Here is a 27,733-nt window from a genome sequence, read left to right on the forward strand (position 1 = left end):
ACTATTTTTTTTATATCAATATTGGATGTGGAATATTGAACAAATCGAAATATTTCAATAATAACTTGTCTTATTTCCGTTGACAGGGAAAACATTTAAAAATGAATATTGGTTTAATAGAGAAAATTGTATGCTTAATTGGAATACGGGTGTGTGATTTCTCTTACCCGGGCTAATATTGACTCACAATTGGTGTCGGGATATTTAATTCTCAAATAAAGCTACAGAACTTACAATTAGTGACCGGTCTCGTATTTTAAGTTAACAATTCCATGTACAGCAATTCAGAGACAGAATTGTAATAAGACTTGTGTCAAGAACTTACAGGACACAAAAGGTCATATTTACTTTTCTACAAGTAATTCAATCTTCTTCAAAAACATAATACAGGTAGGCACCAAAATTGTCTGATTATGAAGTGGGTAATTTACTGCTGAAATTCAACTCAAATACCTTGCATTCAAGTTCAAGAATGTTAAAATGTATGTAATTTAAATAAGTTGTTGAAGTACACCTTACTTCTAAACGAAGGTGTAGGAATTCACACAGTTAATATACTTCATTAAAAAGAGAGAGAGAGAGAGAGAGATATTTTGAAACCCGAAAAGGGAAACACTTATTTTATGGATGTAATCAATTCTGCCAGTTGAAAGCCCTTGTATCATTTTTCTTGTTATTCAAGTACACTTCTGCCGAGCTTACGGAGTGGGTACGAAAACACTTAAGCAGAACAAAGTCAATTATTGTCGAGGATGTAATTCGCAAAAATTCCCGACTTTTATATGACATTTGAAAACCACCTTAGATTTGTAATAATCTCATTTATATTCTTAGACATGAATTTAACAGGAAACTAATCACGGTAAATCGAATCAATTACAGAAGACAAACCCAGTTCAGAAAACTGTGAACCACCGGAAAAGGAAAATAACAGTCATTTTGACACGGGGGGGGGGGAAGTCCTTTGGGAAATACTTACTACAGTGTACGGGGTGTGGCAGATCACCTGGCCACAGTTACTGATGGACATGCTTAATCCTCAAAAAATAAAACACACACAAAGAAAATTACACATCCAAATCAGCTGCAGTTTTCATCTATATCACTATGTCCTGATGTGACTAGTTACTGTATACACGGCTCCCAAATGTTACACAAATATCAACATAAATTCCTCATATCCTATGACAAACTATTATCTACAAACTCAATACACAAAATTTGGATAATTGTTTAACAAACGTATGCGCATGTCAGTTGGTAGCAATTTTTTTCCATGGCTAGAAATAACATCGTTAAAAAGAATAAAGACCGAGTCCCTTCACAAGTTCTCTTTAAATCGGAACAATCACCGTGAATAATTGTATACTTTTCAAACGGCAAATTATCTCAAGCAGTTCTTCCGCCATCGAACCGCGCTGCGTGCCGGGGTTTATTCCTGAAGTTCCAAAGAAATCAGTCTTAACTCACACAAATCTTGGTGCTGTTTTTCCCCGAAAGCGTTCGATACAATGTCTCAGAAAGCCAGGCCTCTCCGATCGATGAGGACTAGCCAGTCTTAATTAGTGCTCAAAAACCCCGTCCCAGATGGAGATTTCACAAATGTATAAACGGCTTAAATCTATCTCTCCATCCATCTTCATTTTCGAATTTCCCTTCTTCCAAGAATTTTTGCAGAAAAATCGATTTAATTAACGCCTTTTCGTCACCTTGGTAATAATTATGGACTGAAAGAGAAATATTTCTAGAAGACTTTGAAATTCGAACCCTCCTAAACTAAGCAATTACTGGGCAGCTTTGACGTTCCTTGTCCAAAGACCAGCACCAGATTGGTTTAAATAAAGATTTCCGATACACATAAAAAAGTTGATGTAAAATTTTCCTGAAACATCTGCGTCCAGTCTCACAGAAATGCAATAAAGGAGAAGGTAAAATACTCGGTACAGGCAGACTCAAAAGATTGAAACACAACCAATAAAATAATGTTTGTTTTACTTCTGATCAAGATATCGTGCGAACTTTTCATATCGTCACTATCCTCCCCAAAGCATTGGTTTTCAATTTTGCTGGTTCTACCAAGATCACGGAGAGCAATATAGAATTCCCATATAACCACTTTCTACAACATCGGAAACTTTTACCAAATTAATTTGCAATTTTCACAGAAACAGAACACTGTTTTAGAGAGAATATTGACTAATATCGTCTCAGGCAGCGAGCACTAGTTACCACATACGATGCCGATAGCACAGACCGCGGGATAATTGTCTTTGAAATATCACCAATATTGACTTCAAGTGTGTTATTGTTCCTCTCTTGAGAGGAAAGGAAAAATATCCTTCAAAACTCTTGAAGACCAAAAACAGAAAACTCAATAAAGGAATTGGTCGATATGAAAAAAAAAATGGCCAAGTTCTGGAAACCACCTGATTTTATCACTAAAGCTCGCGTTATAATCAAATTCTGCTAAGCACGTGATAGGATTGAGAGTATTCAGCTGGGAATACTATTATAATGAGAACATTTTCTTTTATATCAAAATGATACCTACCGAATCAGAGACATCGCCCGTATCGCATATTATATTAGAACAACGAGATCCAAGCATTGTGAATATTCAAACATCCATCCTCACACCTCTGCAATACGATACACTGTGGGGTTAGTAGAACACACTCAGACCACTCTGCAACCGGAGATCGGGGGAGGGAGATTAGTTATCGATACACACTTAAATGGCCAAGGAGAAAGCTGATGCCACCTTTCCAAAGTTGCAAGAATTTGAAAGTTTTTATTGATAGTTAAATGTGGACAGCGTGTCACATTGGTTGGGTTAAATGAATATAATCTTCCACTGACACAGAGAGAATGCGCTTAACTCCTCCTTCCGTTAAGAAGTTTTAACTACAGCTTTCAGTTTGTATACCCTTCCTTGAAACTCCCTCGTAATTTTCAGGTGAATTCTTGAGCTGATTAGAGAACTATAAAAGGCTGGTGCGGGGTCTCGGTTGAAAAGTTAAATTTTGCAGATAAAAGACAAGTCATATTTTTAGTCATTAGTAAACATGACAACAAAAAGTAAACAAGTCCCAGCATTTAACAACTGCTATCCAATGATACAGGTACGTAAAATGTCCATGTCCGTTTGATGTTACTTTTAAATATTACAAGGTCTATTTGTTTTCTTCTAATATAGAGTCGATATAACACATTTAAAGGCAATTGCTTGTTTGCCACAGTTTTTCGTTTTATAGAGGTGGAAAACTTCAACGCACAAATTATTCCAGAATAGAAAAGCTTGACGTATGTATAAATCAAAAGAAAGCAATATCTGGCAGAAGACGTAACAGACGTATACTTATATACAGACTTCTTTGTGAAAATCAAAATAACAAAACTAGACATTTTCTCATCATTTCAGAGAAAAATTCCATGGCAACGTTATTTAAAAGATAAGGAGCACTAGTACGTAATTACCGCAGAAGTTTGAAAACATGGGTAAAACAGTAATAAACACGATTCTAATCCAAGTAAAATATTCACTACATCTGTTACAACAATATGTGTTTAGAAGCTCGAATTAATATAATAAAAGACGTATGTAGCTATTGAATTAACGATTTTACAAGTGTCGGAAAATAATAAAGAAACGTGCTGTCCATAAAATGTGACATTGGGGACAGGTTGTCAGTTCACCTGTGTTTTAAGCCAGGTACAAAAGATCTAGAATTACGGAACAAAGTACTGGTTTATACAAGTAAGTTGTTCACACTTAAGTCTTCTGTTTATTTTCAATATCATGTATTTTACATATCTTAATGGGAACTGATAAATTTTGTGTTAAATTCCCCTTTTGAACTGACGTGCATGTATACCACTTACACAATTAACTGGATGCCCAACAGTACAGTAACTATTGACATTTATTTTCAGTGTCTCATCTCGGAAATATTTTGTTACATGGACAGCAGATGTAAAAATATTTAACATCGTTGCGACAACGCACGGCTAAATTTGGAGGACCTGTGTGCACATCGTGCAAAAATGAGCTCATCTGAATAAAACTGATGCCCTTGCAATGAACTGCACTCAGTTTAAATTTTCTCTCATTGCATATATGTCTCAAAGTATGGACCAGTTTGGAGGTTGAGCCGTCTCTTAAATATATTTCGAATTATCAGAATGCTAAGTAGATTTTCAGTGTACAGACTTGTTAAGCGGATATTCTGTTTAATGTTCCTGACATTTATTTCTGACATTGTTGATAATTGATAATGGCAAAGTAACTTATCAGTGGGAAAATATCAACCCCATCGATTTCATTGTTAGTGCAGCAAGCAAGAGAAGATAACTCCTGCATTTGTACGAAGAAGATAAGAGTGGCCTCCCGTAGCAAATAGATACAATCTCCAAACAATAAACATATAAGAACAAGACAAACACCCCTAATGGACAGATACACATCTGCAGATAAAGTACTATGGATAACATGTATTCAGCCTTTTTCTGACCGTTAATATTAACATAATCTAAACTACTGAACGATAATATTAACATAATCTAAACTACTGAACGGAAAATAACGTTTGCTCATCATCATTTCAACATCAAATTAATTGGGTTTTTTTTCTTTTTAATTGATTTAAGTTTAAAAAACTTTTCAAATATTAAAAAACAATAAAAACAGAAGGTTTAATTTTTCGTATAGATAACATAATCTTTGACATTTCAAGAAATACATAATTTTAAAATTTTAATATCTATGTAAAGCGGAATAACTCCTTTGATTCTATAATATATTATCACTATCAGGGAGAGACAAAATAATTAAATAAATTAGACCATTACAGAATAAAGAATAGAAATAATATATTTCACTCGCGATAGACATATTACTTAGCAAATGAACATGCAGGTGATGCAATAAGTCCACGAGAAAAATACATATGTTACATATAACATCCAACAGTGACTCATTCTGCACACAGGAGCAAAAACACCAAGCTTCCAAGCTTAACCTACAAGTATTTTAAGTATGTATACCATTGGATATAATTCTGTCACAAATGTTTATTATTTAACACTTCCCATTCTGAAGTCCACTTTCGTTTTTCACTATAGCGTGTAAAACTGTATACATAACTTTTTTTTCTAAATTGTTCACAGTATAGTCATATTTTTAAAAAAATATTTTCTTACCTAAATTGTTTACACTAGTCATTTTCAATATTTTCTTGCCTTTCTTAATTGTTTACAATAGTCATATGATTCTTTATTTTCTTACCTTTCTAAATCGTTTACAGTAGTCATATTTTTCAATATTTTCCTGTCCACGACAAAGACTAATCATACTTTCATCAAGTTATAATCCCTCAACAATTTAAAATGAATATTCTCCCTTATATAACATAAGACGGCCACAGACTCCCGTCTTCACATTCAGCAGGTATAAGATACACGTCCTGATTTAGATGATACCTATATGACGAACATCAACAATGAGACGATTTTGAACGATGAATTTTGATCTCTTTTTTTTCAATTATAGACACCAGGTAAAGGCGAGTATTCGCTACCCTTCATGATTTTGATATTGGTGTCACGCAACGTGAGAGTGGGGTTCCGAGCCGCTTGGGAGGGTAATGCAATAGACCAATGATTTCATCTTGTAAAACTTGGAAGATACTTTTGTATATCAAGAAAATGAAGATTTTAAAAAGCTTTCTGTGGTACGTTTTCCGAATGGCATTGTTCACTGCCTGGTACAGACAGCTGCTGCGTGTTTTAATCCTTTGTTTCATTTTCTCAAATCAATCCATGCATTCTTTATTTTTTTATTAGTCTCTTGAATAATTCAAAAGTTTTAAGACACGACTTCCTTTGGAATTCAAACATCTGAAATGTATGTAAATATCCGATAGTGGAAAGAAACAAAGCAAATGCAAACTGATACTCGTTGTGTTTAAAAAAAAATCGATAAATAAGATAAGGAAAAGAGAGACAAAAGGGAGAAAATAAAATTAATTCTAAACATCACAATGTAACACACTAGTACATGTACAAGTTAATTAAGAACTGTTCTACAGGGGGTGGTGGATTAAGCCCAGTGAGGTGGAACGTTGAAGAAGTGGTAGGGGACGGTCTAATGAGTGTTTTAAAACAAGGGAAAGTCCAAAGGAACGTCAAGAAATTGAAACTTTTTCCTAAAAATCTTATCTGCCAGTATTAAAAAAAATACCCATTTCACAGTCAACGCTGGCCACCGATACATTAACAGAATTAGTTGGAACATTGACTCTCTGTCATTTCTTAAATTATTTTTTTTTTCATCCTTTATTCACTTTAAAAGGGTAATTTTTATTTTAAACACATGCCCTCATCCCCCAATTTTCCTAAAATACAGAACACACAGGAAAACCCGATGTCCCTTCGAAAGGCCTCCTAAACTGAGGGTTTTTAAGCTTGGTTAAACTTCAATAATCGAATTTGTGTCGTTATAGAAACTGTTCATTATACCCGGTTACACGGGCTTTAAACCCTAAAAATACACAAAGGCAACCCCCTCGCATGGTAACAAAGTTTAAAAAAAAAATAAAATGGATTTTGTTGAATTTCACAATCAACACAAATATTTTACCGACATGAATAGTCTCGATATAAAGGCTGTATACACAGGTGTAACCTTGGATATCTAAAATGTTTTTTATTCAGATAAACTCGTGTACCCCATGTCTGACTAATGCCTGTCTCGAATTTTATGATTCAAATCTGAACTGAAACCCGTCATATCCTCATTGCTGTGGTGACTTTATAAAGCATTGACGCTCTTACTTTTCCTTATAGTTTTGAAAAATAAAGCCAATTTAATCATTTTATTACCAGTATTGAGATGTACACTTGAAATTCTTAGTTAAAATCATTTTGAGAAATTCAATGAAAACATAGTTTATATATTTTTTTGCAAAAAAAGTAAGAATATATATAAACTTCACCCCTCATTAAAATTAATCCCCAAAATACATTCAAGTGGATTCATTAGATATTAAACTTATTTTTAAAAATGAATTAGTGCAAATCATAAAATGTATACATAATAAAGGGATCAAAGACTTTCAACCTTGTTTTGCAAATTGAAAAGAAATATGATGTAAATATGAATTATGAAAGCAATACATGTGTTGGCATTTATCTCATTTTTACGAGAGCCTTATTAAAACCTCATTTCTTACTTGGTTGATTTCACAGGCATCGACGAACCTGTATACTTAACACAGTCATCTAGATAAATAGACGTAGTATCTATAGAAACCAATACACCAAGCACCTGAGGCTAAATGATAGAAATGTATGGTCCGGTCCTTCTTAGCAAGGGTCCGTCAATCGTAACCTTCTAAATCGTGGATTACTTCCGGTTTCTGAATCATGGTACTGACTGTATACTCGATTTACTTTGTTACGTATTCTTTTCATTTTATATGTAACATTTTTACGATGTGGGAAGAAGGCTTTCAATTCATGTTTATTTTATGAAGAATACAATGGGTAACAGATACCATATCACATAAAAATGTGTTAGACAAAGTCTACAATTTCGTTCAGAAACTGCGCTTTATTTCATCTTAATAGCCGTGCTGGCTGCATTTTATGAGATAGAATGACGACACATATTTGAGTAAATACATTTATTGTCAGAGGTTTCGGGCATATATACATAAATAAATGAATATTTATGTAACATGCTTAACCTCATTAAAACATACAAGAATATATTGTTCATATTTCTGCCCGCTGCCTTCCTTGTTGTTGGGGTAGCGTAAATGAGAATGCTATAGATAACAGTAAACACTACACTATGGGTGATCGTGTATCTGAGCAATTACATCTGAAAACGTATAACGAAAATAAAGTAAAAAAGAATTTTTTTTCTGCAAAAACCTCTTTATTTATATTGAAAAAGGACATTATCTTTTATTTTGAAAAAAAAAGGTTTAGAACATCGTGACAAAGAAATCATCACTTTCCTCCAACTTGGACGAAAAATGTTTACTTCAAGTGCAAATTCTTTATATACAGGTTTTTAAACACAACCAATAGTTTGCTAACATTTTATGACATCTGTCATGGAAATTTTCAACAATTATTTTATTCAGAATTTGAAGAGACGAATTTTATTTCATTTTAATTTGGAAAAAAATTAAAGCAGTTTTCTCCTTTGATATTTTCAAAAACTTAACTTTCTTGCATCTCTCAACTTTTGAGACACAATTTCTGGACATGTAAAAACCCTCTTACTTTCAGGGATAGCGGATTTTATTTCGATAGTGGAATCGTGCGAAGATGAACCTTTCCTGTAATAATTCCTCGCGGACAGGCAGTAACGCGAAATCGATCATAATTCCATCAGGCCCATCTTTCTAACCAAAAAAGACACGATGTAGTTTCCAAATCATTTTTTTCAATCGACTTTTACTTTGGCGTAACGTTATCTAAATTACAAATAATGAGGTAGACTGTGCAGTATGGAGCCTCAAACATTATTAAGGAGGACACAGAACGCTGAATGAACAAGTATTTATGGTTCTACAAGGACAGAGACAAAAGAACAGAAGAAAACAGAAAGAGGGGAACCTGCACCGAAACCAACATTATTCTTTATTACATTGATGTATCATGATTAAAAGAAAATTTAACTAATGTTTCGAGAGTACAAACCCGCCAACCTCCACAAAGTTTATACAACAATTAAAATTGATTAATTCTTTTGTATTCATAATCAATGAAACGAATTTCTTCTTCTCTTTACCTTGTATAAATAATTGAAATTGTAATGACCGATAGAGAGAGTAAGTAAACAACAGTAAAAATTAATGACAACCTGAGGATTTGAAGCTGTTTGAATTCTACATTGAGCTATACAATTTTTAAATTTTCATGCTTAAAATGAAGCAGAGGACAAACAACTTTATTCTTGTATACTTACAAGTGACTCTCACTATATATAACTACATAAATTCTCTCCTTTTTTACCATTATCGTATACTACTGCGTTATTCACTTTCAAATCTCCTTGATAAGATTAAAAAAGGATACCTAGGGAGATGTTAAATATATACCTCAATCTTCCCCGTGAGACTCATATCAGTCGTAGGTCAGGTGTTTGATGTGATAAAATAAAATCCTCCGTCAACGACAAAGGGTTTAAAGTCCTTGGAAAGATGAAGACGGTGTCAACTTCTGTCCCAGCTCCGAAGGTTAATTACACCGACAGATGGCGGTCATCGTACAAGTGGACCGTAAATTGGAACAGGGAAGTTGTAATATTTGAAACTTCAACAATTTTTTTCATGAATCATATAGGTGTCATTTTACGGTTTCGTAAGCACTACATCAAAAATGAGTATTCGCCTTTGTTTCTGGCAAGCATCGAAACAATGGCAAAGTGGTGAAAAAGTATGCAAATGTAACACTATTAAATATTAAACACTCCTGGAGAAAAGAATCTGACACTGTTAACTTGGTATCCTTGTAATTACATTAACATCTCCTATCTGGCGTTATTAACGGGTTGTGAGAGTATGCCAGTCCTAAACACATTCCCCGCAGTTCGCGTTTTTAGCACGTGCGCGATGGAAAAATATAAATACAGACACTAATCACAGTAAGCAAACAAACGTTTCTGTCACAATCTAACGTACATCAAGTAAATTACTCTTATATAAAATCCCCAATAACTGATTAAATCAAAATATCATAATACGCTGGTAAAACAGTGTGTCCTTTATCAAGCAAGTAAAAGAAACGAGTTGTGTTTCACCGATTGTTAAGAAAACCAGCAATCACTCTAAAAATTTCGTTCCACTTCAATTCACATTCTCCATAGCGTTTATTTATGAAGGAACAAAAACTAGCGTCTTTTCCCTAATCTTCCACCCAAGCTCCAATAATGTCTTTTTGTGTTTTTCAAAACAATCCAGTAAAACAATAGCCTACGGTGAAACTGAGCAAAATAGAGTTTACCTTCTCCGACTCTGTATCTCGCTATGATGAGAGACCGCGTTCGCCGGCATATTGATTTTTATCGCTGCTAACACTTCCTACCTTCAATCAATTTAAGGTGAAACGTTTTAAAATTGTATCACATAATAGTAATATCAAATGACAAGACATAAATATGACAGAAATTTCATTCCACTGTTACCATGGCAGCCTTCATTAAGGCGATTTTTTTTTTCAACCCAAAATGGTCATGCAAACTCATCACAAGATGTTCGCTATTTTCATTTTCTATATGAATGAAAATTTCTCTTTAAACAGATGAAAATATACAAAACTTTTTTTCGACGATGTTTAGTTCATTTTTGTTTGCCTGATGTTTTAAATCTGACAAAATGCATCAAATTTCTCAAGAGAATCGTACGTGATTAAGCCCTATTGCATCAATGGGTGGATGTAGGAAACCCAACACGCGAACACGAGCAACACACAATACGACCTTTTATAAACTTTATCTGCCACCAGAAATCCTCCATGTTTTCCGAAGAGTTTTATCATTCATTTGAGAGCATTTCACTTTTGTGATGAAATGCAGCATTTAGAAGATAATTTGTTAAGATTCCACCAACTAAGAGTTGAACATCTTAAGAATATAAACAGACTTTGTCGAAAGAAGAAGATAAAACTCGCAGACAAACGTTCTTACACCTTGGGCTTCAAGTCATTTCTGGTTATTTTGAAGAATATACTTGAAGGTTTGAGCGGCATCAGAATGACTTAATTATTATAACTTTATTTTTCTACCTCATTACGTTTGGGCTTCGTTCTATACAATTGGCTCCAATCATCAAAAGTTTCTGTAGACATTCACCGCTTACCATCTTCTCATTTTTGTATCTTCCTATCCATTTTTTGATCATTTATGTCTTTCAAGAACATCTGATAAAAAGTCTCGGAAAATAATGATTCTGTTTTTTGATAATTGTCTGCCTCACGATAAAAAAAAAGGATGTGTCAGACACATGTTTGTTTGTGAGCCTTTGTAAACCATTAAGAAGGAAAATGTCTGCGTAGGATTTAAGAACAAAACAATTTGCAAAATTACAGATAGCATTAATTAGACAAATAAACATTTTCTTACTTACGTATGTAACACATTAGGAAAAGTAACAAGGAGAAAATTGGGAAAAAGTAAAATTTTTTACTCTTGCAATAAATTATATTCGAGATTTTTTCTATCACTTTGCATGCATGTTTGCTCAAGGGGAAAAAACTTTTCAGATTTCACAGCATAACATCCACTATAAAACATAAAAAAAAAGATTCAAGTGAACCAGGGTATCGAACTAAAAACCTTGGCCTAGTGCACGACGATGAAAATATTATATGAACACTATGTGCCGTTGCCTTTCAAATTTATCAGAATTGAGGGTTTCAACAAATGTAACGGGAAATAAGTTCAGACATCACTTGCAATTTTAAGTCAGATATTTCTCTCAAACATGCAAGAAAGTAGAAAAATGTCAATATTTCTCAAAGAAGACATCAGAGAGAAGATTAGGTTACAAGTCCTAGTCCGATCTGATTGGGCTCTTGGGACGCCATCGATAACATCCTACAGAGGTTTAAGTCCTAAATTTAATTAGTGCTGGATGGCTGTACCACCAAGACAAAACTAAGATGGATCGTCGTCTTAAGATTTAATCGGATATTGATCTGTATCTGGTCCGGATTTTGGGATAGACAAGTTAATTTCCGGATTTACATTGGAACCAAAAAGACTCGAGAGAAATATATATGTTAAGCCGGAAAACTATCACTTGTTAATTGGATGTTGGAGAAGAAAGTTTATAGATTTAGGATGTAATCCCATATACTCAGCTGTGAGTGATGAGAAAGGACGAATAAGAAGGACACGTAATTAATTATCAGGGAAAAGATCTCAAAACACTGTCAAGTCTCTCTCATAATGAATTTATCTGGTTTCCAAAATTAGCAGCCATGGAAATACAAACTGATTTACATAATGACAGACATTAATTACATTCATCGTATTCATTTGTTCAAAATCTATTTTATTATTAAAGAATCGATCAGTGAATTTTCTGTTGTAGGACATAATTAAATTCCTTCATAACACATAAAATCGAAAGGACAATTACTCCACGAGACGGCAAGAAAACGTTCCTAAGTGACAATTGTTCCCGTATCCTTGGCAACAAAGCTTGGAGGTGTTCCTAAATCGTTTAAGGATAATCTTGCATCCAATCTTCGTATCAACCTTCTGCGACAGAGACATGGCGATATTGATAGTTTTACAGTCTGCCATTATCTCTTATGTGTTGAAACACAAGAATATGTCCTAAAGTCATATTTTTTTGTTCCCATTTTTCTACTTAAAGAGATTTCAGTTACAATCAACTTACTGTAAAACAGTGAAAGTGTTGTTATAGCCAATTTTGTCTGAATAAATTTGAAACTAAGCAATGAAGGCAATCCTAAGATAGCAGGAGTCTTATTTTATAAATGTGCAGGTGCTCTTGTTAATTAAAACTGAGAACACTTTCATTGTTCTTGATTAAAACTTGAGAATTCTCTGTTAGATTCGATTTAAATTTGGCATCCTCATATTGTTATTAGCTTGATGAAATTATTCCCACGGGCCTCAGACATCTAGCAACTTACGAAAAATCAGCGGGTAGCTCCTGTTGTTTTATAAATGATGGGACACGGTGTCTAAAGCAGAATTCAGGAGGTCTTCTATTTTTTACACCATTAATAACTCTAATTATTAACTTTGCAATAACAACGTTTTTAAAAATAACAAGAATTCTGAGAGTATAGCATAAGCAATACTAGTCCCCTTACTGGCAAGTGTAATCTGGTTCCCATTAAAAATTAAAAAAAAAAGCAATAATTCCCATCAAAAATCATCGAAGCGAAATGCAAACTTGCTCTATAACTCATTAAGGCAGACTCACTTACCAAAAATCAGCTCAATATCTGCAAGCTTTTAGGAAAAAGGTGCGGAAAACCAAGCGGGAAATCTGGTTCCCCTCATAGATTTAAAAAGGTCGTAATTTTCAAAAAGTCATCGAAGAGGAACGAAATGCAAACTTACATTTGTAATCTGTAACTCATCAAGGTACATTCACATACCAGAAATCAGATCAATATCGGCAAGCATTTAGAAAAAAAGTGCGGAAAACCAAGTGGGACAGACGGAGGGACAGACAGACGGGCAGACGAGGAGGAAACCCATAGTTCCCTCCAGTTTCACCGCTAGGGGTCTAAAACAGATGCAACCAATTTGCAACTTTGTATTTGATAGTTTTACATCTTTAAATGTGGCTAAAAGATGAACATGTGCCAAAACTGAAGGGACAAACTTCATGATCTTCATTATGTTATTCGTTGGTGTGTAAAATTTAGAGTACTGCACGACTTTTTAAGTGCATTTGATACACAGTTGAAGTCCTCAGGTCAAAACGTGACAAGTTTTATAAAAACTCTAACAATTTTTGTCCCCAAGGTGACGAGGCCACGATTGTTCCTCTGCTATGTGAATGGTGATGGGAAAGGTACTAGTATGTCATTTAGAAACTGTCAATGATACAGGGTCCTGTTATCTAAATCCAGTCTAGCTGTTGAAAATAGCATTTACATCGAGCACGCTCAACAAACTACATGCATGATGCAAAATATATTTAATGACTTCCCCCCCCCCCCCCCCCAGCTGAGAATTCAACAAAATTTTGTCACTTTATCGACCATTTGTCTTCCATTTCCCAACTAGAATGCAAATAATTTAGTACTTGTAATTCTTTAGCAAAACTTGAGGAAGTTTGCAAAGTATCGAGTGTAACAAACTTGTGTACTTCTGGTTATATTCTGATAACGTGCAGAAATTGCAGCATCCCAAAAATGTAGGTAATGCCAGATTAAGCTATCGTTATCAATAATCAATAGGATTATGCTTGCTTTGATCTCAGTAACACTCAAATAAGATAATCGTGTTATACACCGACTTCAAGACAAACACACTAACAAAGGAATACTTGTATCTATCTACACGTACATATTCATTATATCGATAGGGAAAATCGAATTTCTAGAACTGGGACCACAAATAAATAAGAAATCTCCTTTAGACATCTGATTACTTATTTTCAAATTAAAGAAGTAAAAATCATCGCAAGAAAGTATCAATTTTTTTTTCCAGATGTGGGAAAAAATTGATATAGAAGTGATTCAGTCGTGCACGCAAGGTGACCTCTCTTATCAAGTTAATTACATTTTATTTCAATAAAGACGGTCTATTGAGTCGTTATCAAGAAATCTATTGTCAAATGGAAATCTGTTTGGTTTTGAAAAAAGTTTGTCTAAATAAAAATAATTCAAACTGCTTTGTCAAGTAAAAATTGAAAGACAATATTTTCTTTTCAAAATATGCCTATTTAAAGCATGGTTTACTTTTAGAGTGATTATTTTTATGCAAGATTTAATTAACTCACAATAGGATATTCATGATACAAAAACAAGAAAATAAGTTCATATGCACTGGGATAAGAATACTCTGATAGTCAATTTATACTGACGACTTCTGTGTATTTGTTTGTAAATGGATTACCAAAATCTGGATTACTTAATCAGTCTATTTACTTAACATATTAGTAGACGACAACAATTACACAATATTAATCCGACGCACAGATTATAACCCTTTGCCGTCGAGCAGCTCTCAAAACAGTTAGACAAATAAATCGGGTATGTGTAAGGATATTTACTAAGAGTTAGATCACTTCTGTATCTTGTTCATGCGAACTATGCTGAAAGCTAAAATATGCAATATGTATATATGGACAAGAACGTACACGTAAAACAAATAAAAGGGAGGTCGGACAGTTGACACAATATTCCCAAGTTCTTATTTACGACTTCTTGAAATTCGATTATTATCCAAAATATAAATACAATAAAGAAATAAATAACTAAGTACTAATTTTGTACAATATTGTGGTATCAACATAAAAACTGATATTACTTACTATATTTGTAGTCAGCGTCATTATGATGTGCGAATGATGATAAAAGTTGACTTATGCGCTCCGAAATGACAAAAAAAGCTATAAAACTTTTCCGTGTAAACTAGACTGCCTCTAAATCATCTGACGATTTCAATGGATTCGAATCTCCCTCTTTGAAAAAATGTTAATAAAGAAATTCCTTTGCCGATGAAATTGTCGTTTTTCATTTAAAAATAACACCGTTATCTTGGGGGGATATTTGTTGTCCTGTGTAAGCAAATAGACTCCTCCAAACAAAAAGGTCACTCTCAAAATCTTTTCTTTTCTGTTCACGAAACAATGACGGTCACTATTTCACTGAAACAATTGCTTTGCAAAAATGTAACCATCCAGATAGTCAAAAAAAAAATACCTCCAAGATCTGAATACAATTTAAACATTTAAAAAAACTTCCTTGCTCTTATAAGACAAGACAAAAAATGATTTGTGAATGAAAAAAAGCCATGTTCCTTTTTCGCCTCTGGATTTGTTAAAAGTTACTCAACATGTGATAACGATCGCAAAAAACGGAATGATAGACATAATGTATTATTACAGAGAATGATGTAATCCGAAAGACCACCTGCTGACCAACGGGTCCGAGGAATTCCGATGACCGGTTAATGAACACTTAGTCAGTTTAATTATCGGGTATCATTTTGTAGGGTTGTGTTCAACCCGTGGAGACACCAAATGACACAAAAAAAGATCACATGGACAACGGTCTGCTGTCCAATCTGTTTCAGCTTTGAAAATAGATTTGATTTTAATGAAAATAAAAAGACTCAGTTTTGCGGACGGTGTCCAAAGGCTTTTGACACTAAGAGGAGGACTTTATTTATTTAGGAGTTCCCTATTTAAGGTCTACAAAGTGTCAATACTTGTATCCGAGGTAAAAGTAGACGTGTTAAAGGGTAAAAACTTAATTCTGTTTAACCCAACACCTACAGAGGCACAAATCTGAAATACCAATAGACAAGCTCTTCTGATATTTAACCACTTATATACGTGCGTGACAAGTTGAATTTCATTGAAATACAAAGAGAAAAGTCTAATGATTAAAACTCCTTCAACTTAAACTCATATGTAATCTATTCTAATAAACTAAAAACATTTCCACTTTTATAACAAAGTAAGAACTGACACATCTGCCATGAGATTAGATTGATTTCTTTGTTGTACTTACAGATGGACTCTTACTATTGTCTCTATTTAGTAGGGGGGCACCAATTTCAATTTATTCACTCAAAAACCATGTAAATGGTACATGAGGTACATAAACTTATCCCATGTTTACCCCTTTATCCCGTGGATACGCAGCATTGTTAAGGCGTACTTCGAAGAAATCAACACAATACAAACGTGCATAAATACATACCTTTTTAAAATTAATTTTAATTTTGTAAAGGTACTATATTATCTTATGACTTTAGCATTCTTTGAAATAACATTGTATACCCCGCTCTGCACTGAATTTGGTTTGGTCACGTTATTTGATAGTCACCACAGGCACTTGGGGTATGGACCCCCCCCCCCTTTTCCATTTTTTTTTCTTTTTAAATCTGGGGTCGAGTCACCTTTTTCCTAGTTTTGTATTCTAATATGCACTGTATGTTATCAATAATGTAACTCTTTTGTCTCTATAAGCTGTTTTTAAATATATCGTTTTCGACTGATACATAAAAAGAGAGAAGGCTTGCAACTCTTTTCTCATCGTCTGCCTCACCTCGCTTAAACTTCGCCTGATTATTTATCGAAAGAATAAGAAAACTTGGAATATGCATACATCAATAAATTCGTTATACATTCTTCTTCCTTTTCATATTTCCATTTAATTTTTATGTGCCCCCGATTTGTAAATATTTCGATTAAATCACACGCATCTAGGGTAAATTTTGTTGATGTGCACCAGCTGGGACGGAAGTGCCCGGTATTTTCGGGTATCATCATTACGTGTAATGTCATTCGGAACATTAAATGCGAGAAGGAATAAATCCCGAATTTTCTCTTCATATAACATGTAACGGTAAGTTCTGTGAATAACAAGATAACTTTAACTAGCAAATTCAAATGGATGACTATTAACTTTTAACAGACGACCTAGACAACCAAATTTCACAATACTGTTATTGCAAAGCCTTGAATTTTTTTTTTAATGCAGAACATTTATAAAGTTAGAGTTACCGTTATTGCACTTCCGTCCCAGCTGGTGCACATCAACAAAATTTACCCTAGATGCGTGTGATTTAACCGAAATATTTACAAATCGGGGGCACATAAAAATTAAATGGAAATTTGAAAAGGAAGAAGAATGTATAACGAATTTATTGATGTATGCATATTCCAAGTTTTCTTATTCTTTCGATAAATAATCAGGCGAAGTTTAAGCGAGGTGAGGCAGACGATGAGAAAAGAGTTGCAAGCCTTCTCTCTTTTTATGTATCAGTCGAAAACGATATATTTAAAAACAGCTTATAGAGACAAAAGAGTTACATTATTGATAACATACAGTGCATATTAGAATACAAAACTAGGAAAAAGGTGACTCGACCCCAGATTCAAAAAGAAAAAAAAATGGAAAGGGGGGGGTCCATACCCCAAGTGCCTGTGATAGTCACGTGATAAATGCATGTAATGTGTATTGTATGTAGGTCACAAACAAATTTCAATATCGCAAGGGCATACCCTAGTTAAAATTAAAAATTAAAGTAATAGATTGTTTCTACATAACTTGTAGTTTATGGAAATTGCTGCTGCTTTAAATAAAATTCGCATTTTATTAGTTTAAATTTTAAGTTATCTAGCTGATGTCGAAATATGTGTGACCTTTACCAAGTATTTTATGCATTTATTAAGTTATGCTATCGATTTCAGGAAAGCAGCAGCACTTTTCAAGTTAAGGAATATGTCCATTATGTGTATTCAAAAAATGGTCAAGATCTATTAAGTGTATGCCCTTGCGAAAAGGCGATTTAATGAGGCACCTCGGCGTGAAACATGCACACCCTGTAGACAAAAACACGGTAGAATTAACTCAAAACATTCTCTCGATATTTTCTAAATAATGGCACTAAACAAACGTTTCAGATTTGTATTAATGGTCTACCTAAGATTTTCAAATAATATTCTGTTTGATAATAAAATGCATTTTATACTGTGAAAAAAAATACTTGATCCGCCTCTCACAGCACATAAAATGCGTCAAACTTTACCATGATGACGTCATGTCAACAAGTGCATTGCGATCAGTCTTGCTGTCTGGGATTTAAATAGCGACAAAAATGAATGCAGTGGTAAGTTTTGATGTAGGTCATTACTCTTATGCAGTTTAGATTCGCAAATTATTTCATTTTCTGTTATTGTGAGGAATTGCTATATTTGTGTGATGTCACAGTAAACTTTTCCCGTATAAATTAGGCCCCGCCCCCTTTATGCAGCCTTAACAGAGCTGCCTATGACTCATTGGATATTTTTTTCATATCCCACAGTTAAGTGCAGTTGTGACGTCACAATGGTTTTTGCGTTAGAGTGATGAAGTGAAATAAAGTGGAGTCCTATATGAAACAGTGTAAAACATTGCTTGTGAAGTATTAAACATGGGATAAAAAGAATCTCCCATGATTTGTAGTTGGATATGACTTCTATCCAACTCGTTGTGTGTTTTTATCCCCTCGCCAAGGCTCGGGGATAAAAAAACACTCAACTCGTTGGATAAAAATCATATCCAACTACAAATCATGGGAGATCATATATATATATATATATATATATATATATATATATATATATATATATATATATATATATATATATATATATATATATATATACATATGATATACTGGGTCAAGCAAAAGGTGAGATTAATTCAGCTAGCTAGGGAGAACCGACCATAGTATTTATCTTAGTAATAAATGTACATTTTTTTTTCAAAGAATCAACATAATTTTGGCACATAACTTCACAAAACTTCAAAGATCATAGGTAAATCTAATACATTAGGGTAATTAGTCCACATGTCCGTGGAACAACTCTACAATTCAGAAATTAATCACTTTGAGTAAAATTTGAATCCCCATTACTTTAATGAAGTAAACAGGAAGGTAATGTTTGTTTCAGGGAATGCAAATACAAAATGCAATGAGAGTGAAATGGATGCGTGTAAAAGGATTGTGTGCTATTCTAGATTGCTCACCATACTGAATGCACGATAAAATTCAGACAGCAAACGAGAAATTAATTCCGCAATGGGATTCGGACGCATTGTTTTATATCCCCGGAGTCCGCTCATTTTTTCACGCTTCTCTATTGATCGGAATACGCTCGCTCTTAAAATAATTAAAGTAAGTCGGAAATGAAAATTTTGCGATCATCCGGTAGATAAGTGTCCTCTGACACTGTATTGATTACGGCTGTGTATCCGAGGGACTGAACAATTGACGGAGCAATTTATTAGGGAAAGTTATTTGAGCAAGGAAAAATGGAGACCGACACCTGACCAGCAAAGTTCCGGTTTTATCCGAATCAGGCAGAAGAAAGAACTTTCATTGTACAAAATAATGTCTTGTTCAATAGATTCCATACTTAATCTGTTTTCAACCATATCTGTTTCGAAAGTGAAAGGAAATTTTGACAGAATATCGACAAATTTCAGTAGCCAAGCTCGAATCAAAGCACTATCCACTGTTTAGCGATATGCAGAAGGATACTGATAACGAGAATGCACGAGATCAGGAAACGGAAGCTCGGTCATGATGTAGAAATGGCAGGTTCTTTTCATAAAATGATTTACAAAACACCAGGGGATAGTTTGTCAGAAAAAAATAGCTTGTTAACTTAAGATTTCGATTGATTCTGTCTTATTATGTTCGTCAAACTTAGTCAAGTTTTTGTTTAAAGAAAGCACCAAATTACGAGTGAAATCACAAGCGACAGAAGATATAATTTTGTTTAAAAATGATAATCAAACTAGGGTGAAATACTGAGAATTAGAAATGAAGTAGCTCTTTGATGAGGCACATGATTGTATCTTATTTTTGTGATTTATAAAACTTATTATCAATGTCATAGACATGCCCTCCTGCCTGGCCCAAGTACGATGAAGAGTAGAACCAGGGACCTAAATACTAGGTAGACTCTATCACGACTGTGCTTGTCGACTCATTAGTATTTTCTAGAAGTGAAAGTATGTGCAGATAATGGTGAGAAATTTCTGCATATCAATTAAAAAATTTTAAAATGTTGACGATTAACGAAAATCTCTTTTAAAAAACTCAAACCTTCGTTTTGGGTACATACATTAACTTTGCAGATACTCCATGGAAAAACAATACAAAACACAAGCAAAAACCAACAACAAACAAACACACAAAACAAAAAAAAAAAAACAACAACAACCAAACAAACACAGCTGAATAAAAATGGCAACACTATACCATCGCGTTACCGAGAGACAAATTCTTTTCCCCCAATCAATAAAGAGGCAAAGAGATACTTCGCTAGGAAATAAAATTAAGCAATCGGAGTTTGTTTATGTCTAAAAGGGATTTCTCTATCTTCTGATTTAAACTCATTACCGCATCTGTTGTTTTTTAGTTTACTTTACACATTCGAATGAAATAAACAAAAAACTCAGAAGAGGGTACTAAAGGTTAATTCAGAAAATTGCAGGAACTAAACGCTCTTCGGAAATAAGGGTGCCAAGAGGCGAAAGAATAAACGTATGCTTGCAGAAATTTGTTAAGCATGCACGTGAAGTAGAAACTGTTAGTTTTAATTAAAGTTTTCTACAAAAGTAAATTGCACTTATCTCCTCAGATAATGTGCAGTTACACAGTATATCGCGGAAAACTACATAAAGTGACGAAGTTCAAATGCAACAAAACAATTATTTTGTTCGTTGTTTGGCATACGATACATGACCAAATGATAACCAAGTTAAAAATAATATTAAATGAACAGGTGTAAATGATATCAAAACGAATAACAAGAACGCCTTCTCCAGGGAGCACTTTTCTTGGCTGTCTGATATCTAAAATATTTTATCTCATTTTTCCACAAAGTGCAAAAAAAAAAAAAAAAAAAAAAAAAGATGCACAATTCGAACATATATTTCAGCATACTTTGGTACAGTTGCTTTGTTTGATGAGTCACATGAATTGTTCGTGACAAATACATTTCCCTGCAAGGACAATGCTTCGTGTTTATGTATAAAATCAATAAAAACATCCGTATTATTTGGAATTAATTACATACATGTCATATTTTCGAGACGTATTCCATTTCCAATACCGTGTGTTAACAGACACCATAAACACTGCCACGAATTGAAAGCAAAAGGGCTCTAATTTTCATTGATGAATTTATGAAACATGGACATAATTAAAACCGATTACTACTGAAGACTTGTTTTGAAAAATAATGCTTACCTGTAAGATAATCAAAAGAAAGAATAGCAACATGGTAAAGCATGCGTTAATGGAAACACCAATTAATATGTTTTCCTAGGGCCGCTTCTTATGTCATTTCTTTACAGGTGAACAAGTCTTGGATACTTCCTGTCAGGTGCTTATAGATAATTAGAAATACAGGCAAAAAATCGATCTACAGAACAACAGAACCATTTCACGGTGGAAGGAACTGTATCTGTGAATACAATTATAGAACACTCGTGGGCAAAATAAACATTTTTGTATTATGCATAATTATGTATAGATTGTATTTTTATGAGCACACGTTTTTTTCTCTCTCCAAATTTCCTTTACTCTTTGGTTATTCTTTAAAAAAAAAAAAAAAAAAAAAAAAAAAAAAAAAAATACGAGCTTGCCAGGATTCGAACCTGGAATCTTCTGATCCGTAGTCAGACGCGTTATCCATTGCGCCACAAGCCCTATTGTACATTTGGAAAGGAAGAATGAGAGACACCCGTACCTTTGTTACCATTAGATAGACAAAACCTTCCCCCTACGACAAGAAACCATTTACCATCACATCCCCTCAATCAAAACAAATTTGCGGGTGATTCACCAATAAAATACCTCTGCGTAAGACCCAAGAGGGGAATTCCTGTAATAAGTTCTTTGATATAAACTTTTACTTTCTCAACGATGAAAGAACTGTATAAAATAAAAACAAAATTAACCCGGACAGAGATTCCCTCTATTTATTTACCACAGCTGATTTCGATTTCACATATATTTTTTTACCTCTGTTTTCTCTCTCATCTCAGTCATTTCAAGGATATATCGTTCTCGTGCCTTTTTATCAAGAAAGCCTGGCTTAACGTTGTATTCTTATAGAGTTTTCATGTAAAGTCAGATCTAGATCGCTTATAATCTCTACACGCAATAAAACGCATCTGACAACCATAAAGTATTGTACTTCGGTAATGAACTTTGAACAAATAAAATACCGGTATAGCATACAGATAATACAGAATTTATATATATATATATATATATATATATACATATATATATATATATATATATATATATATATATATATATATATATATATACATGAGGTGTGGGGTGCAAGTAATATCAATACTAAAAGATTCCTAAAATGCCAAAAGTTAGAAGTTGAAGACTGTTTCAGAAATCTACTTTGTGAAAGAATACACCTTAAATTCTGTAAATATATTCTTGGTGTTCATAAGAAAAGTACAAATTTTGCAGTATTGTCTGAATTGGGAAGGTTCCCCCTGCATTATGATATTGTCAAATTGTTAATCAAAAGTTGGTATAGATTTGAAAATTTGTCCACAGAATTTCCTTTACTTAAAGATGCATATGAATGTAGTAAAAATCTTTATGTACATGGAAAGAACTCATGGTTCGCATTTGTACAGAAATTAAGAAATATACTGAATATCAAAGATGAAGTAATTTGTTATGGGAAGCATAAATTTAAGTCACTCTGTCATAAAACCATATTAGATTATTATAAAAAAATTGGTATACAAGTCAACAAAGTTATACTGATGGTAAATTAAGCACATATGTAAAACTCAAACAAAATTGGGGTTATGAGAATTATTTATCAGTAGTTAAAAATTTTCATCACAGAAAATCTCTATGTAAATTAAGAATTTCTTGTCACAGATTGCAAATTGAAGTGGGAAGATTTACCAACATCCCTCGTGAAGATCGATTATGCAATAGATGTAACTCTAACAGTGTAGATGATGAAACTCATTTTCTCATAACATGTAAAAAATATGATCATCAAAGAAAAGAAATTTTTCAATCAATTAAAAGTAAATTTCCCAATTTCTCGGCATTAGATGATGAACAAAAACTTTTTTGGTTACTCAATACTGAAGACAAAGAAACTCTTAATTCTGTGGGCAAGTTCATAGATGATAACATGTTGTAGTAGCCATACAGTTTTATATATAGTATTCCCTTTAACTGAAATAGTACAATATTATTGTTGAAATGAGTAATGTCATTTACAAGTTGTTATACTATCCATTGGCATATCTTTTCTTTATTATTGTAATAATTTCATACTTGTCTGTTATGGGCTCTAAATTAGAAAATAAATGTTCTGTTCTGTTCTGTTCTGTACATGTATGTATATATATAGAGAGAGAGAGAGAGATTTCTAACCCAAGTGCTTTCAAAGAGAGATGACTCCTTCCTCTGTTTAAATAATCACGTCATGCTGCGAGAGTAGCCTAACTTTGACAGGAATAAGATGCGCCAATTTCTCGCGTCTTTCTTAATTTATAGAACAAACTAGACGTGTCTTGGAATCCATAAAAAGGAAATTAGAAAGACGCGAGCATATTCCTCAGATTATATCGGCTGATTAACAACTACAACATTTTAATTTACAGACGAATTGCAGAGGGATTTCATTGGTCCGTAAAATAAGCTATCCATACTGAGGTAGCATTTAAATCAAATCCAATCAAAATCTTACTTTGATAGTACTTGAAAATAGGGAACCAACAAGAAAAACACTTGAAATTCCGAAATTTATGAACTGCCAATTTATGACCGGATATCGTAACTTATTAAAATGTAGTAGATTCGGCTGTAGAAAAATTAAAGCTGAATATCATAGAGAGCAATCCGGATTTCTTCTTGGACAGAAGAATCGTTGTCTATTCAAACTATTAGAATTTATTTCAAAAATCGGACGAAAATGAATCACAGTTGAGAATCATTTTAGTATATGTAAATTTCTTATTCTTGACAAGTAACGATTCATTAAACTTTACGAACTTGCTCCTAAATTTCTACAACGTTGCTTTATGCATGTAAATGTGACAGTTTAATGTACTTTACCGAGTTCTCTTTCATTTCCAAATTTATGTAAAACCTCTGTTTATAACAGCTTTCATTCATCAAAATATATACACATAACAACAGACATCTCTTTGTCGGAAATTCCATTCGACACGTGCAGCACGTGCGCTCATGACGAAAGTGAGCTGTAAAAAGAGATTTATTTTTCTCAGGCCTACCTACATGGTAATTTTTCATCTCTTTGAAAGAAATACTGCAGTCATTAAAAAGAAAATTTATTTTAAAGTTTGAAATAAATTTCTTCTTTGATTTTTGACCTTTTTTCATATTTAATTTTATAATTTGTACTTGCTAGTTCTTTTATATTTCAATTTTATAATTTGTATTTGCTATAGTTCCTATATAATAGACTTCGACGACTTTAAAAGAATCTACAACAAGAAAATAAATTTCTTAGCAATGTGAAGTCTCGCAGGAAACAGCTATATATATATATATATATATATATATATATATATATATATATATATATATATATATATATATATATATATATATATATATATATATATAATCTAACACAATATCAAATTGCACCCAGAGTTCACGACTCTATATAGTTCTTACTAAGATGTATTTTTTTTTTTTTACAAGATATCTTTCTAATAAACAGTTATCTGCATAAAAAATCTAAAGAATTTGCTTTATGTGTTGTGGTTCTATTGTTTAGGCCGTGTAAAACTGTTCCACAGATTTTGCATCAGATTTTAAAAAAAGACTTTCATTTATAGGCTAATATTATTTAAAAAAAAAAATTACATTGACCTTGATCTGCACAGTGGAAGAAACATAAATCATGTTTTTTTCAGTTTGGAAATGAAAGAAAACAGAATAAACAAAAATTTTGTTTAACTTATCCCCTGCATACAAACTCCTGCACGACAATCTCCGAATATTGAAACACATATTTGAAAAATGAAGGGGAAACAGATACTGAAATTCTTATCTGTAGACTGACCGATAGACACTCTGACCAATTCCCAAAATACATGGCACTCCAGGAAGCTATCTGTAGATCTGTCAGGATTTATATCAAGTTTACGATATTTTTCTCTTACTCATGGGAACCAGTTTGTGGCCTTTGCCAGTTTATGATTGTCGTAAATCAAATGATAATGGAGAAGATAGAGGAGGGTATCTTTTTCATACAGCACATCGTTATCGAGGAACAACAGGTTTAACGTACAGTTCTGTATTGATAGTGACATGGAGGTGCAGAGAAATGTTTGTGGAAGCAATTGTAATTGATGATCTTGTCATTTTTCTTTAAATAAATAGATTAATTGCTTTTAAATTGTAGATACCAGAAAGTACCCAGGATGAACTCACAGAATACTTAGAAAGGGGTCAGAACACTGCAGTTCGGTAATTTACAAGTCGCGAGTAAAATCTGGACTAGAGGGGGACAGTTCAAACATTTATTATTTCGTATGAATTTAAATTGCATTTACCTTGTAGTGCCCGACAGGAAGTTACATATATTAAGTCCTGCAAATTATACTGATCAATAAATATCTTCTGTAGCTACATTACAAATTTACAAATGAAAAGTTAGCTTTGTTTCAGTAAATGTTTCACTATGGCATAATCACTTAACAGTTCATTAGCAGTACAAGTATCTAGTATAGCAGAGGAAGCAAATGTATTACATATAATGGTTAGACCAACCATTGATCTCCGGTTTGTTCTCCCCGAATAAACTGCTTTCTTAACTGGAACTTTCAATAATTAATTAGATTGACAATAATTTATTCTTTATCTTTGCATTTCTATTCATACAAATGAAAGGGATTCATTGCACATTTCAGCAGATCAATGTGATTTGCATTTTTTTTTTAAACAGCAGCGTATGAACCCCAGTCCATTTGAAGTCAGTAACGTTAAATGATGTATTTTTATTTACTTAATTGTGTTAGAATTGAAAGGTACTCGAACTAACGTCACTTGATGTACAAATTTGGCATATTCAAAACTAAAAAAAAAATTCTAAACATGTCTCGTTCATAAAAACAAATCTACATTTAGGTTAATGCTCACAAAATATAAACTTTAAATGTGGTATAAAGTTCATTTATTCCCCGTCAAATTATGCCAACCAAATGAATGAAAACAGGCCTTGAGGACGAATTCGTGGATATATCATACATGTATAACAAAAGGCGTTTCTTTATCTCGTCAATTCTAACACACAGAAATCGGACTTCCACAACAATATCGCAGTACATCTTATATCCGTATTCAGTAACGTTACTTTGTCAACTATACTATAGAACTGGCCTTTTAATTCAAGTCAGTAATTTAACCAATAGCTGTCTGTTAATAATTCAGTGTTTTGTGCATCTAATCTTAGAATAATTGCTCCGATGGTGTGGACTTAAAACATTGTCACCGATAGCATGGAATTTCTGGGGAGTAGCTGAAACCAACAAGATTCTTAAGTCTCCTGAACGTAGAAAACGCTAAAATGCACCAAATTAATATTAATTGAGATTTTTCCCCAATGCTAACACTTGCTCGGGCTCCGGTGCTATAAAACTTCGATGAGCTCAATTTTGATCTCAGTCTCACTTATCCAATATCAATTCCATTTGCAAAAGTGAAATTGAGATCAAAAATGAGCTCGTCTAAGTTTTATTATGGCCCCGGAGCCTGATGTGTTACGTGTTGCGTACGTCACTGTATGGTTAACGTCGGTGTGACGCAAATTCAGTGTCTGGCGAAAATCTAAACTATCGGTGAAATTTAACTATCGTAGAGTACGGATAAGTAAAGGGTCATTAAATATTAATGTTTTAGCAAAATCTATTCAGACCACTTAAACGAATTCTTCGAACAAAAACAGCGTGTGCCTTCCCACACAACACGCCTGACAGTCAATACTTTGATTACATTTGATCTATTGCTTCATTAGTTTTGCCATGTGTAAGGCATTATCAATTGGGGGACAATTTTATTGCCATTATTTTACTTTGGATTCTGGATGTTGCACATCTATGCCACCTTAGGCATTTCACTCAGAAATGACGTCAAGTATCGCTGCTGCAAACATGGCGGAACATAGTCCTTAGAAATGCATTTAATTAATCGGTTTGATGTGCGACATTTGTTTGACACGGAATGGAAGTCATATTAAAGAGAAAATTTAGAACAGCTTTATACCATCTATCATTATTTCGATTGTAGAAATTTGCGCCTATGTCGGAAGCGTTCGGTTGTTATCATGGTATCAAACATTTACTCTAAAATTGCTGGCCTATTGGTTTCCGCGACCCATCGTATTCTATCAAATGTATCGACTGTTAAGTGGCATCCGCTGGATTTTTATGGAAATGACAATTTTATTGTAATGCTTCA

The 27,733-nt window shown here is 33.4% G+C and overlaps 1 protein-coding gene and 1 non-coding gene across 8 annotated transcripts in view; both read right to left on the reverse strand.

Moving 5' to 3' along the window:
• The window catches only part of LOC133171581 (uncharacterized), a 66,940-nt gene that overhangs the window by 6,476 nt on the left and 32,731 nt on the right, over positions 1-27,733 (reverse strand). Inside the window, exon 1 of one of the 7 annotated variants that reach the window (XM_061306359.1) lies at positions 9,114-10,157. The exons of 3 other annotated variants lie outside the window; for them this stretch is intronic. In XM_061306359.1, coding sequence (XP_061162343.1) covers positions 9,114-9,137 — 24 coding nt within the window. In that variant the 5' untranslated portion in view covers positions 9,138-10,157. Of the gene's footprint in view, positions 1-979; positions 1,413-2,551; positions 3,243-5,284; positions 5,380-9,113; positions 10,158-27,733 lie in introns of those variants that run through there. 3 more of the 7 variants (XM_061306352.1, XM_061306353.1, XM_061306356.1) reach the window with 3 other exon arrangements.
• On the reverse strand, positions 21,877-21,949 carry Trnar-acg (transfer RNA arginine (anticodon ACG)). The gene has a single exon. It is a non-coding gene; the product is annotated as a tRNA-Arg (tRNA).

Source organism: Saccostrea echinata, unplaced genomic scaffold, assembly GCF_033153115.1.
Source record: "Saccostrea echinata isolate AGI-Se365-2 ecotype Australia unplaced genomic scaffold, CSIRO_AGI_Sech_v1 ptg000054l, whole genome shotgun sequence".
Lineage (NCBI taxonomy): Eukaryota > Metazoa > Mollusca > Bivalvia > Ostreida > Ostreidae > Saccostrea > Saccostrea echinata.